Source organism: Dermacentor silvarum, chromosome 2 (genome assembly GCF_013339745.2).
Source record: "Dermacentor silvarum isolate Dsil-2018 chromosome 2, BIME_Dsil_1.4, whole genome shotgun sequence".
In the NCBI taxonomy this organism is placed as follows: domain Eukaryota; kingdom Metazoa; phylum Arthropoda; class Arachnida; order Ixodida; family Ixodidae; genus Dermacentor; species Dermacentor silvarum.
Window position 1 is genome coordinate 8,931,273 of NC_051155.1, and position 14,395 is coordinate 8,945,667.

Genomic DNA, 14,395 nt, shown 5'->3' on the forward strand with positions numbered 1-14,395 from the left:
ACGCAGGAGCGTGGTGGGGGACATCGTGACAGCGCCCCAAACACCAGACGCCTGACGTATGGTCACGTGACGGTTTGTCGAAGTGATGCAGCGGATGCGGGGAGCGCGGGGCTCGGTCGCTCGGTCTTGTCCTCTGCTCGCGCGCAGATGCTTGATGCCAGTGCGCAGCCCTTGCTAATGATTAGGTAGCTGCAGCTCAAGTACACTAGCTGAACACGATGCCTGTCGCTAAACGAGACGGCAGCTATTACAGCGTGTTCTCGCTAAGCTGGCCGGAGCGCCATGAGGCTGGGACCGACCAGTACCACCCCAAGGAGCAACAATGACTTTTTCGGCTGGTCAGGGAAGACTGTGCCTCCAAGGTCAGCATAGTATTTACGCCTGCTGAGCGTTCCGCTGGGAAAATGTTTTTAGCAGACGTTGTCGTTTCTCGTCAGTTCTCGATCCTCGCTTTCGATAGCTCTCGCCCATTCTTGCAGGCGTTCTATGTTATTTGGAGCTTTGAAAGTTCGAGCGTTTTCCGCGCAGTACTTATATCCGCTGTTACAGTTTGGGACCAAGCATCAGCGCTCCATTTTCAATAATCAGTAAACGCATACACAACTAACACTTGCATTGTAGAGGAGCAGTGGAGGAACTGCAGAACTTAGAAGGGATGATTCTGACTGCGCGAAGCGAGCGGCAGACTCTGCTCTGCTCTGCTGTTCCGTCTGTCCACATTTGTCCAAGAATTGGCCAGAAGCACAAGGGTTCGTAGCGCACTACGAACCATTGTGCTTTTGGCCAATTCTTGCATCTGTAATATTTTGTGAATCGTGTCAATCTTTCGCAATGCATTCTCCATGGCCATAGTACACTTGTCATTGCCACAATCTTATTACATGTAGATTTTACGCACTTTACAGCAACTATTCGCATCTGTTTCAAACTGCAAATTGATGTTTCAAAACTGCAATTGATTACGATTACTAATTACTGCCCCACGAAAGTAATTGAGCAGCCACTAAAAAGTAATAGATTATCTTGATGTTATTTTGCTCCCTGCTTTTATTAACATTGCACGGATACCGTAAATAGCTGGCCTGGCTATTTCAATACCGTCCTCTGCAGCCCTTCTTACGTTGTTTGTCTTCACTAAGTATTCTTTATGGAAGTGTTATTCGGTAATCTTCCCTCGTTTTCTTGTGAACTTATCTGGGCAGCGACACAAAACTTGCTCAATGTACGCGCTGTAGAGAAGAGCTGTGTAGAATGTATGCATACCTTTCTCAAACGATTGTGCTTACTCAATGCCGCGATGCTCGGGTCTGGGTTTTCTACAGCGCATGCCGCTTCATTGATGCCGAAGCTAGAGGAAGGCGTTCGCTGCAGGGCCAGTGAAAAACTGAAAAATCGTATTAGGTGATTGCCTGGCATCAACGTCCAAAGTGGTCATCACTATCGAGCCATTTCAATTTGTCAGCCGACATCCGGTGGACCTCCTCTCTGCGCCCTTCACTCATTAGCCATTGAGACTTAAAAGACTAATTATAATGGACGCCAGCAAAAGTTCACGTTCTTTCAAAAGGTGTCCAAGTCTGTAATGTAATTTAATATAATGCTGCATATTATTCAGCTCTAGAAAAACTGTGTCTTAGAATCACAAAAATAGGTATACTATATGAGTCGTAATATCAAACAGGTAGAAACATATGAGTTTACCAGCCAAGAACTTTTGTCTATATCAGAGAAATAATAGACTGCACTAAGCGAATACAAACTGAGCAGCCGCTCTTTTCACTTATGAAGACCGCCTTTGTAAACACTTCCAGGAGAGAGGGAGCGAAATTTATTATATGAAAAAAGCTCATAGGTCGGGCTTCCAAGAGAAGTGTGCAAATCAACCAACCTGCCATGTTCAGGTGATCCAGGCGTAGCTGCAGGACGCTGATTGGGGGAAGGATGTACAGTTGAATCCCCCTACAACGAATGCCACTATAACGTAATTTCCGCCACAACCAAGATTTTCTGATTCCCCTTCAGCTGCCTATAGAATGTAATACAAAAAAAGTATCTCCATAACGAAGGCGTTTTATTCGGTATTTCCGCTTCAGCGAACTTTTCGAGAATGAAACTGGGACTGAATTGACATTTGGAAGAGCTATGAATTGGGCTAGTTGGTGCACATTCATTTTTTCTTGCGCTAAGTACAGTAGGTTGCGCTTCCGTGTGTCACTTCATGTCCGCTTCATATCCAGTGTCCGTTTCGTCCCTGTGGCGTCCTACTGTACTTAGCGCAAGAAAAAATGAAATGACTGAATTGAAATTGGATCTGCCGAGTGGTCAAATTAGAAGGCCCTTCCAAAGCTGTGACGATAGTATGTCCACTTGAACGAGGTTTTCGTGAACGAAATTAAGTTCAAAGTACCAATTTAAGCCACTGCAATCCATAGCCACGCATGGTCATCACGCGCCTGCGCGAGACTGCAGGGGATCACCACAATCACTGCCGTTTTCTGTGGTGTATGTGTCCGATCAAAATGGCTACGCCAACAAAGAAGCGTAAATTTCTCTCTATCTAGGAGAAGGCACACATGATCACCGAGGCAGAAAGCGGAAGGAAAAAATCTCGCAGTTTCGCCCGGCTGCGATAGCAGATTAGTAGACAGCTATACGAACTAAGCATTGTAGTTATGTCCAATTGCTTCTCAATTGAACAGCCAATACCAGTGGAATGCCGCGGCCCCCTGTGGGGATTCAATCACGGCGACCACGAATTTCACTCATCCGTCTCCCTTTGGAGAACATTCGGTGGCGCCCAGTGGCACACCGATCGAGCACGCGCCTGTTTTGTCAACACTGGCTGCAAGCGGACTAAGCAATTCACGTATAGCTGCCTCAAGTGGCAGCTGTGAACGACAGCAGGCGCACCCCGCTAGGAACCCTTTTTTCTCTGGGGACGGCGGCGTGCCGGCCGGTATCCCTGTGGAAACCGCGCCACTGATCGAACTGGACGTCAATTCATCCTTACTCGATCGCGCCGCTAATACGCCAACAGCCCCCTTTGCAGCAGGCACAGAGACGCTATTGCATAACGCCGCCGAAATGATCGAGGCGCTCTCTGGGGCAGTTAAAACGCTGTCGGCTGTTCCGAAATGCGCTCACCCCGCTGTACGGTTGGCAGTCCCGACCTACAGCGGATACGGTGACCTGCTCAGTGCCAAGGACTACTGTTACTCCCTCGCACGCTACCAGAGAGCTCTGGGTTTGAACGATCAGTGCGTTCATGTTTACCTGTGCTCGCGTGACATTGTGCTTGTCTATTAAGTTAGTAGGTGAATGTTTACAAGTTTATGTGGCCCATTAAACTACTATCTTTGCTTCGTATAGCTCTCTACTAATTTGCTATCGCAATCGAAGCTTCGCCTTTCGGGCGAAACTGCGACATTTTCTTTAATACACCAGGGAAGATGTATGGGCTGGAGCGCTGATGGCAGACATATCCAAATCATGACCGGCAAATTTTGCCATGACTTCCACTAAGTGAAGACGCTTAATACCGTGTGATTTCTCTTTGCTGGTCATCCGCCTTCAGAGGGTGGAATGGTTCCTCATTTTCTTCCTGCTTCCCTCTTAAACGTTCACGTACAGGCTCCTTATATAAACATTCAGAGCGGAAGAGGGACTAGCCAAGTTAGCACAGCGTAACAGACACGCACTCTTGCATACAGGGAGAAAAAGCGAAGATGCAGTGATAGATACCGCTTTGTTCTCCTTTTTGTGTTTGTTTCAGCGTTAAGTGGTTGACTAAGTATACGGACAGTTAATCTCTTCCACTATTTCCCGCTCTCTTGTCTCAATCTGACCGAAGGGGAGCTTAGCGAGCATGGGCGGCAAGCTTGCACACGTCTAATGTCAATGACAGAGAGATGGACAGAGAGAGGTTGGGGCTGACGCCAATGTTTGTCACCATGAATAAATTGAAATCAAAACATTAGTCGTGCTAGTTTTGTTCTACTTTGCACTGTTAATATATTAGACCAGCTCTCTTTAATAATTCAGTCAATGAATCCGTTAACTTGTACTTATTAAAACAGAACCTTATTGCCTTCCTCTGCACCCCTTCCATTCTTGCAATGAGTTCTTTTGTGTACGGAAACCAAACAATATTGGTGTGCTCCAGCACTGTTCGAACAAGCATTTTGTAGGCCAGCAAATTTTACCTGAGGGCGCACGATGAAGGCGTCTTCTCAGAAAGAAGAGTCGCTTTAGTGCTCAGCATGTACATTGATTTCCACTTGAGGTTATTTTGTTAACACGGCTTTCCCATCGGAGAGCGTATGTTAAAGTGACACCTAAATATTTACGATGAAATGCACAAGTGAGAGGTGTGTCATTAATTGCGTGAGTAAACTCAGATATCTGTTTCTTTCTGCTTACTGTTAGCGTTACAGAATTTTGGGCATTTAGAGTCATCTGCCACTCCTGACACCAAGAAATATATGGTGATTCTCTGTGAATAATTTCGCGGTACGAAATACAACAGTCAGCGAATAGACAGATGTTACCATGTAATCGGGAAGCCAAATCTTTTATGTATATTAAAAATAAAACTGGGTCCGAAACACTGCCTTGGCGCACTCCTGATGCAACAGGTGCTAAATTGGAAGTTTCGTTATGAATTTACACGAATTGTGAGCGGTATAGATCGGCACAGTGACTCATGAGTGCACTCACTCACACTCGCACTCATGCCAAAGGCATGAGTGCGAGTGAGTGCCAGTTAGTGTGAAGGCTCATTCACACCGGCGACTGACAGTGGTCGCGCGACCAAGTTGGTCGCAAAGAGACCAGTCGCAAATGGTCGCAAACGGTCGCTTTCTCAAAAAGCGACCGTTTTGGGCCAGTCGCTCACTGCTCGATTTTTCAGTCGCGTGACCGTAAGCTGCTCAACCAATCAGCGCCGCGCCGAAAGTGATGTGTGTCGTCGTCCACGCCAAATGCAATGTCCGCGTCATGATATGCAGGCTACAGGCCGGTAATTGGTGTCTTGTCTTGTGATTCTGGGATGTAGCAGTTGCAGCAACGTGTTGAATATACGCGGTCGCATTCGCTGAAAGCTAAACAGCAGGAAAAGAAAGCACAACACAAACCCTTTTTTCAGCTGCCGTTCGTTGGATGAGCATGCCACCCAAAGGTGAACAGCGGGTGAACAGCTTTGCTTTAATATTATACACCGAATAACACGCAATGCGAACTAGAAATTACAACTTGCTCTTGATAATACTCGTTGTCATGCGCACAAAGTTCGGGCAGGAGGCTGCTTGCGTGGCCGGTCACTTCACGCGAGCGGAGGCACGGGCGCACCCACGAGCGTCGCATTTTTTTCGGAGGCTTCCGCGCTGCCACAGCTGACACCCCGGCGGAGCACATCAGCACAGGGATGACGTCTTCCTGTTCGCTCGAATCAAAATCCATGGCTGTTGCCGGAACGCGAAACCAATTTACACAGTGCCAGCGAAGTGCACGCTAACTGCGTAGATGCCTAGAATTCTCGCTGAAGAACGAGAATGTCCGGGATTCTGACTTGCAGGTCGAGCTCAGCCGGGCTTGCCGGTGTGAACATCAGTCGCCTTCGGTCGCTTTTTGTTCGCGAGTCGCAAATGGTCGCGCGACATCCTCAAGTCGCCGGTGTGAATGAGCCTTGAGTGTGAGTGGAGGTGAGTGCGAGTGCGGGTGAGTGGAGGCGAGTGCGAGTGAGTGCCAGTGAGTGGGAGTGCAGGTGAGTGTGAGTGGGAGTGAGTGCCTGTGAGTGTGATTGGAGATGAGTGCGAGTGCGAGTGAGTGTCTGTGAGTGTAAGTGGAGGTGAGTGCGAGTGAGCGCCAGTGAGTGCGAGTGCGAGTGAGTGCTGTGAGTGTGAGTGGAGGTGAGTGTGAACGTGAGTCAGTGCGGGCCCTGGAAAAAAATTATGGTGAGTGAGTGAGTGGAGGCGAGTGCGAGTGAGTGTGAGTGCAGGTGAGTGCGAGTGGGAGTGAGTGCCTGTGAGTGTGAGTGGAGATGGAGTGCGAGTGAGTGTCTGTGAGTGTAAGTAGAGGTGAGTGCCAGTGAGTGCCAGTGACCGTGAGTGGAAGTGAGTGCGTGAGTGCCAGTGAGAGTGAGTGAGTGCAGGTGAGTGCCGGTGAGTATCAGTGCCAGTGAGTGTGAGTGGAGTTGAGATCGAGTGTGCGTGAGTGCCAGTGAGTGTGAGTCGAGGTGAGAGCGAGTGCGCGTGAGTGCCAGTGACTGTGAGTGGAGGTGAGTGCGAGTGAGTGCCAGTGACTGTGAGTGGAGGTGAGTGCGAGTGAGTGCCAGTGACTGTGAGTGGAAGTGAGTGTGTGAGTGCCATTGAGTGTGAGTGGAAGTGAGTGTGAGTGAGAGCGAGTGCCAGTAAGTGTGACTGAGTGCTGGTGAGTGTGAGTGCGAGTGAGTGCTGTGACTTTGAGTGGAGGTGAGTGTGAACATGAGTCAGTGCGGGCCCTGGAAAAAAATTATGGTGAGTGAGTGTGAGTGGAGGCGAGTGAGTGTGAGTGCAGGTTAGTGCGAGTGGGAGTGAGTGCCTGTGAGTGTGAGTGGAGATGAGTGCGAGTGAGTGTAAGTGGAGGTGAGTGCGAGTGAGTGCCAGTAAGTGTGAGTGGAAGTGACTGCCAGTGACTGTGAGTGGAAGTGAGTGCGTGAGTGCCAGTGAGAGTGAGTGCCAGTGAGTGTGAGTGAGTATCAGTGCCAGTGAGTGTGAGTCGAGGTGAGAGCGAGTGCGCGTGAGTGCCAGTGACTGTGAGTGGAGGTGAGTGCGAGTGAGTGCCAGTGACTGTGAGTGGAAGTGAGTGTGTGAGTGCCATTGAGTGTGAGTGGAAGTGAGTGTGAGTGAGAGCGAGTGCCAGTAAGTGTGACTGAGTGCCGGTGAGTGTGAGTGAGTGCGAGTGAGTGCTGTGAGTGTGAGTTTGAACGTGAGTCAGTGTGGGCCCTGGAAAAAAATTATGGTGAGTGAGTGTGAGGGGAGGCGAGTGCGAGTGAGTGCCAGTGAGTGTGAGTGGAGATGAGTGCAAATGAGTGTCTGTGAGTGTAAGTGGAGGTGAGTGCGAGTGAGCGCCAGTGAGTGTGAGTGGAAGTGAGTGCGAGTGTGAGTGAGTGCTGTGAGTGTGAGTGGAGGTGAGTGTGAACGTGAGTCAGTGCGGGCCCTGTAAAAAATTATGGTGAGTGAGTGTGAGTGAGTATTCTCCCAGACTGCCGACCTATGGGCGTCTCTGTCTCCATGGCCAGCATAACCTAAAACTATTCTGATCTGTGTTTACGATCATATGGGCGAGGCCTCAGCCATTTTCATCTAGCACGGACTAATGGCATCTAGCACGGACTAAAGGCAAAGCATCGATTGTGTTAGCAAATTGGTAGACAACTATATGAAGTTTAGTAGTTTTATCGGCCCTATAAACTTGGAAACATTGGCTTACTAACCGAATTTGTGTAGCAAGCATGGTGTCAGCGCACACAAGCAAACATGAACACATCACGCTCTGTGTCCGTGAACGCGGGCTGCTGCTGGCGTGAGCAAGCGGGAGAGCAGTAGCAAGTGAAGTGACCTTCGTGCTGTCTATTGGTTCGACGCAAACTGAGCGGCGAGAACACAGCATGCACAAAGGCATATGAGCCGTCTGCAGATCGCTTTCAAGTTACGGCACGCGCGGCCGCGCAAAGTACGCAGTTATTCCCGGAGTAGAAGCTGCCCCTCCCGTGCTGCCTCCCGCTTTCCTCGCTTCTGCGTGCGAGATTGAGCTGCGATAAGTGCCCTTTAAGAGCTATTGTTACAGAGGCGTACACAAGGCAGAAATTGGTGGGTCAGTATTTGCAGCTTCACTTGCAATTCCTTACCGTGCAGGACCCTTACAGCATAGTGAACGCTATGGCAGTGGTTGAAGTGCTCAGCAACGGCATTCCTGGTGCCAGTAGTGGCTTTTCTGTGGACATAGAGGACTTGTTTTACAGCATACCTCATGGTGAACTGTTTGCCGCGGTGCGTGAACTGATTGATCAGAATGGCCTAGTCGCCATTCAAAATGCTTGTGGAGTCTCTGTTGATGCGTTCTTGGAACTGTTAACAGTCTACCTTTCCTCCACCATAGTAGTTTTCAAGGATTCCCTGTTCATACAGAAGAAAGGAATCTGTAAAGGGGTAGTGTTGCACCAGTCCCATGCCAGATATTTTTAGCAAAGTTTGACAACATACTTCAAGGCTCTCTTCTTGATAAACGTGTGTGCCAAGTTTTCAGATATGTTTTTTTTTTTCAGAGATTATTTTAAATCTTTCACCGAATGACTCCTTGCCTGTTGTATTAGACCAGGTCTTAACAGTTCTTAAAGCTTGCTCGAGTGCACTTTGCTTTACATATGAACTGCCTACTAACCACTCGATGAGATTTTTAGAAACTGAACTAACTTTTCTTGACGATGGCCATGTGTGCTGGTGCTTCTTGTCTAGGAATAAGAAGACGCTACCGTACTCGTCTGCACACTCGAAAGTCGTTAAGAGAGTCGTTAATTCATTGCTATGAATTGTTTTTGTAATGCCTTGCAAAAGAGTTGCCACCACGGCATAAAATCAAGTTTTGACAACCAGTTCGAGTGTTTGGTTGCCGTTGGTTTCCCAAAAGCGGTTTTGAATGCGATGGCAGAAACGTTGCTGCAAAAGATTAAGAGGCGAGAGAGAAAAAGGGCTGACCCAACAGCAGGTGAACAGAAAAGACTTAAAGTGATGCCCTATGTACGTAGGGTTTCCCACAACGTCAAGAAAGTTGCTGCGAGGCAGGGCGTTAACTTCGTTTTTTCTGCTCCATGCAAACTTTCAGGCCTTTGCTCACGTGTTGCGCGTGGCAGAAAAAGACCCCCCGCGTGTCATGACAACGGTTACATTTCTTGGGCAACATGTGTGGTGTACGAGCTTCCGCTGAATTATGAAAAAGTTTACATCGGTCAAACAGGCCGGTGTATTAATGAGAGGCTGCGAGAGCACTACAATTCTTGGAACACCTCTGATGGAGCAAATTTGGCTCGCCAGTGTCGGGAATGCAGCTGCGTCCTACTTTTTTCCAATGTTAAAATCCTTGGTAGGGGCAAGGGCAAGAGGAACGTGAAATTCTCAAAGCTTACCATATCAACATGCAAGGGGATAATTGCATCAATTGTACTTCTATCTCACTGATGCAGAAGGAACTAAGTTTCCTATCACACTGGCGTTAGCAAATTGGCTTTTTGCAATCAACATTATTTTGTGTGTGGGTGTCGGTCTTTGAGCTGCGCATGCACGCCTGGCTTTTCCTGGGAGACGGGGTTTTTCAATAAAGCACAGTTGTTAGTCCAGTCGTTGTGTGTGCCACGTCTCTTCTCTGTCCTTCGTCTTTTGACTGGTTTTTACTATTCAGTTTGTTACCATTGTTGCTGCTTTACCCTCTCCTCGCAATAATTTCACACGAAGAAAGCATGCCGGTATTTGTGGCGCTGCTAGCTGCGATGCGAGCATGACTGAGCTGCGGTTCGCATGCACTGCAGGTGAACTTGACTTGTATCAGAACTCCCATTAGTGCTAAACGTTTGACCGTGGACATGTTTTTTTAATAACGTGAACATTACGCGTCACTTTACTCTAGTGGACATCATTTTGCCTTGATGGAACCTGCATCACTGGTCACCGGTCGCGGCGAAGTGCCGGTGCTGCGTCGATGCGCAATTTCTGCAGTTCTTTCGATGGTTTTGAGAGTGATAGACAGCGCTAATAGTTCTTTGGCTTAATAAAGTTCATGTTGAATTAAATTTTAATTTCATTCCCGCTGTGCTTTCTTTTTCTGGCTGGAAAATTTTTGTGCCGTTCCGGGAAAGCGCCTTCTAACTTTACCGGTAGTTTCGACTTGCTTGAGATGGCCCGCTTGCTCGTAATTTTACAGTAGTCGCGCATCTCCATTGTCTGTGTGTTTGTTAAAATGTGGCACACATCGGGCACATACTCAGTGATCCAGTGGTTGGTTTCAACCTCACCCGCCGCGGTGGCTCAGTGGCTAAGGCGTTGCGCTGCTGAGCACGAGGTCGCGCGACCGAATTCCGGCTGCAGCGGTCGTATTTCGGTGGAGGAGAAATGCAAAAACGCCCGTGTGCTTGCCAATTTTAGTGCATGTTAAAGAACCCCAGGTGGTCAAAATTAATCCGGAGCCCTCCACTACGGTGTGCCTCATAATCAGAACTGGTTTTGGCATGTAAAACCCCAGAAAGAAGAAGAAACCTGTTACCTCGGCACAGCAGCCGATGCACTAACCATTCGACCAGTGACCCAGGTAGGCAGGAAAACTGTTAGATACAAATATACATACATAGATAGATAAATAGCCCCCGGAAAGTGTGTCAACTGCCCAAAGGATGCTAACACATTAAAAAGGGGCTTATGTCAGACTTGGATAAATACCGTAATCAAACATTGTGAGCTACAGTTATTGCTTGAAGGTCATTCCAGGATGGGCCAAAATAGGCATTTTCGACGAGAGATGACGTGTATTCAGCGCATTCACTGTTCCCTAGCTCTGGCGGGACAGATTCTGCCTCTAAGTGCGTCAATATCGGGGTCATCGTAGGCGTCAGGCTCGTGCGTGCTGACTGGTCAAGTTTGAACTATCCAGCGAAGGCCAATTTTAGGATTGAAGTAATGAAAGTTTGGGCCCGTTGTAATGCATGGGTGCTGGCCAGGACTTTTGGCCGGGGATTGAATTAACCAGAGTCAAAATAACGAAAGTCTACTGTATCTGCAGTTCGTTTCCAAGCGTGTATACATACTGTTCAACACTTCTCTTGTAATTCTTGTTATTTGACTGGCTGTTGTACCGATCTTTAAATTAGATAAGTTGGGTGCCAGAAATTGCAGGCCAATCTCATTACTAAACATCTATGTGCATGGTTCTCAGCGTTGCCAGCAGGCAATGTTCTTGCGTTATTTATATTATTATTATTTTTTTATTTTGCTGCATAGTAGCTGAATGACTCATGTTAGTGTTTTTTTTTTACTTTCGATTGTATTCTATTGAGATTTGCAGAATTGTTTGTTTATTCTTTGAGGTCTCTCAGAATAAGATGAAAAAATGCCATCCATCTACAATTCGTGCGTATGTTAAATAAAATTCACTTTGTAAGCCTCCTAAGGTTGGTCAGAGACTGCACTGTGCCTGTGAATCTCTGGAATGTGTTGTGCAAGGTGCATTCTAGCGAAATCAAGTGTGTCTGGATATGTGCAGGTGATGGAGTACATGATTGGTGGGGATGTCAAGTCACTACTGCATGCGTACGGCTTCTTTGAGGAGCCCATGGCACGGTTCTATGCGGCAGAGGCGGCCCTTGCCCTGGACTACCTTCATCATCGAGGCATCATTCACAGGCACTGTCATGCATCTTGTTTATTGTGTAATGCAGTGTATTGATGGGGTGGCGAACTGGTCTACAGCAAGTACCAGGCAGTCAAATGCCAAGCGTGCAGAAGTTCCATCCAGGGTGCCCAACTGAAACCTTTTCCAGTTCGGTTTAGAATACAGTTCAAATTTCGGTTTAGTTATTGACGGGAAAAATAACATTTTGTTAGTGTTCTCAGCAGTTAATAACAGATCAAATTTAAAAACTTTGCATCTTAGGTTAGCAGCGCAATGATCTACATGGGAGTGAGAGAAGCAACAGGAGAAATGCAGATTTTTCATGGGAAGGCTATGATCGTGAGACACCTGTCTTCGCAAATGAGCTCTATGGCGACGCTGTCCAGTTCAATAGCAAATATTTTTCAGGTATGTTAAATTCCAGAGAAGTTCCAAGTGACTGGAATAAAGCAAGAGTTCGAGGTCACAAAAAATAAAGGGAATAAGCTGCTAGTTTCAAATTACAGGCCAGTTTCCATTACTCCATCCTGCTGTAAGATATTGGAGCATATTGGTGCAGGTGAAATCAGATCATACCTTGGTGAGAAAGAGATTTTATCACCTTATCCATATCGATTCTAGGAAGGTACGTCTAAGCAATGTAGTTATACTCCATCTCACAAGCTGCTGTCAGCGCCGTGGAAGCTACACGAATTCTTAGCCAATAGGGAGGCCGAATGCTCCTCAAGATGTGCTCATCCACGCCGCGTCGTCTACTCAGCGTCTGCTTGCCATCCATTTACATGATCCATGGTTGGTGGATTGACGCAAAAAATGTTTTGACGCCATAACCATAAGCTGCGTTTACATGCATGCGACAACAGGGCTTCGCTTTACCTGTACGCTTTCCCTGCAGTTACCTTGCAGCCTCTTAGCATGTAATAAGGACGAATGCCCTCATAAATGTTCACCTGCGGCACAGCGTCTGCTTGGCGTCTATACTTGGCGTTTGCTCGCTACCGTCATCCAGTACCATGCTAGAGCGGGGTAGTAAATTAATGATGCAGTGAACAATTAGGCTTTTATAGCGTTCCGCATCACCAACGCATCACCAATGCTAATGCTCAAACCAGAAATCAAACCAGTTTGACGTCTCGGTGCTGTGTCTGTAGTCCTAGCAGCCTGAAAACAAACAGCCATTCTCAATAATTACGACAAAACATACGTAATGTTTTGACTTCAGCTTGAGATGAGACTTAGCGATGATGGATTTTGCCACTTATTTCTTGCTGACACGGCGGAGTGTCAAAAAAAAGTGCGAATTCGCATCGAAGCGCGTGGTCGACGCTGTAAGGGTGCTGCCATGTTTCTACAAGTGACGATGGTTAGGGTGGCTATTACGGTCATCGGCGGTAACTGCCACAGTAATTATCCGTATACGACGTGCATTCACAAAGGCCATAACATGTCACATATGGCCGTACCGTATCATGTAGCGAGCAAAAATAAAACTCTCTAGTGTAGCTAATAATCAGCCAGTTATACCGCTGCACAAGGATATGGCTTGTGTACGCCTCGTACCTTCAGCACTGCTGGCAACAGCTTGTGAGATGGAGTATAGTAACAACTATGAAATCTCGATGGTTCTTTATAAAGGAAGCCAGGTCAACATGCTATTTCCTGACTTTCGTAAGGCATGCGATAAGTGTCACATACCATACTTTTGCATAAACTTAAATTATTTGGTCTTCCAAATTAGCTCATCAATTGAACTGCAGTGTGCTTGGGAAGTAGAAAACAATTTGTTGGTATAGATGGTTGCTGTTCACTACTGCATCCTGTTAACTCTGGTGTGCCGCAAGGCAGTGTATTGGGACCCTTGCTGTTTTTAATAAGTTGTTTGCAGATGACTGTATTATATTTAAGGAAATAACTTATACAAGTGACCACCATTTGTCTCGTGAATCTATTGATAAGATTAGCTCATGGTGTCACTCTTGGGATATGCAATTAAATGTATGTACACCAGTTTCACTGAGACTGCAGGGTGCGTACAGGTCCTTGAAATCCTTGAAAACCCTTGAAATTGGAAATTGCGTTTTCAAGGCCCTTGAAAGTCCTGGAATTTTTTTTCTTCCTTGAAAATCCTTGAATTTCATGAGCAATGCACTCTGATATCGACATTGCGACCTCCTTTCTGTGGTAGAATGCCGTCGATCTGACAAACTCCCCATTTCAGAAACAATACGCCGGCGCGAGCACACATGGTTCCGTTTTGCAGAACTGCACGGAAAAAATAAAAGGCTTCACCTCGTCAAACTGCGAACAGAGCGAGAGAACCGTGCCGCGCTTCGGTGCTTGCTCGGCTGGCAGTGTTTACGCTGCTTTCCTCACCCTATCGTTCGTTTCACACCACCCCTGTCGGTCTGCCTTGTCCCACTTTCACTCTTGCGCGCGATCTGAATCCCGCCTCGGCAAGAAATATTTTATTTCTTCATAGTTTCTTGATACGAACCACAAATTACGGCTGGCCTAAACAGCCTTGCTGTTAAAAACGTACATAGGTCGCACCGTTCTATACAAGACGCACCGACGAAAAGTTCAGCAAAAAACGCATCTTATACACCGGAAAATACGGTATGCTGCATGTTTTGAAAATTTTTAATGAACCAACTCAGCTGATACTGCGGAAGCCTGAGCAGCTGTTGTGAATGTTCGTTGTGTTAACTTTTAATATTGCGGACTCGAGAAATGATCAAGAGAAGACATATGTTTTATAAAATTGCAATATACATTAATTTGTTGTAATGGATGTGTAGCAAGACTACACTGAATGGTTTGGAAATGTTTGGTAAACTTGCCCAGTTAATACTGGTGAAGTCAGAGTATAGCTGTTGGGAGCATTCATTTTGTTTTGTGAACTTTTTTTTTTTTGGTATTGTTGTGAACTTGCAAGGTGACCAAAGCTGGGCATTATTAACATCATTGTGATATACATTTATTT

General features: G+C 46.8%; 1 protein-coding gene across 5 annotated transcripts in view; it reads left to right on the forward strand.

The window, feature by feature from the left end:
- The window catches only part of LOC119441305 (serine/threonine-protein kinase greatwall), a 273,862-nt gene that overhangs the window by 66,168 nt on the left and 193,299 nt on the right, over positions 1-14,395 (forward strand). For all 5 annotated transcript variants that reach the window (XR_007465401.1, XM_037705927.2, XM_049661143.1 and 2 more), the window contains one exon: positions 11,284-11,423. Coding sequence is in view for 4 of the 5 variants with exons in the window: in XM_037705927.2 (XP_037561855.1) it covers positions 11,284-11,423 (140 nt within the window). In the remaining variant the exon portion in view is untranslated. The remainder of the gene's footprint in view (positions 1-11,283; positions 11,424-14,395) is intronic.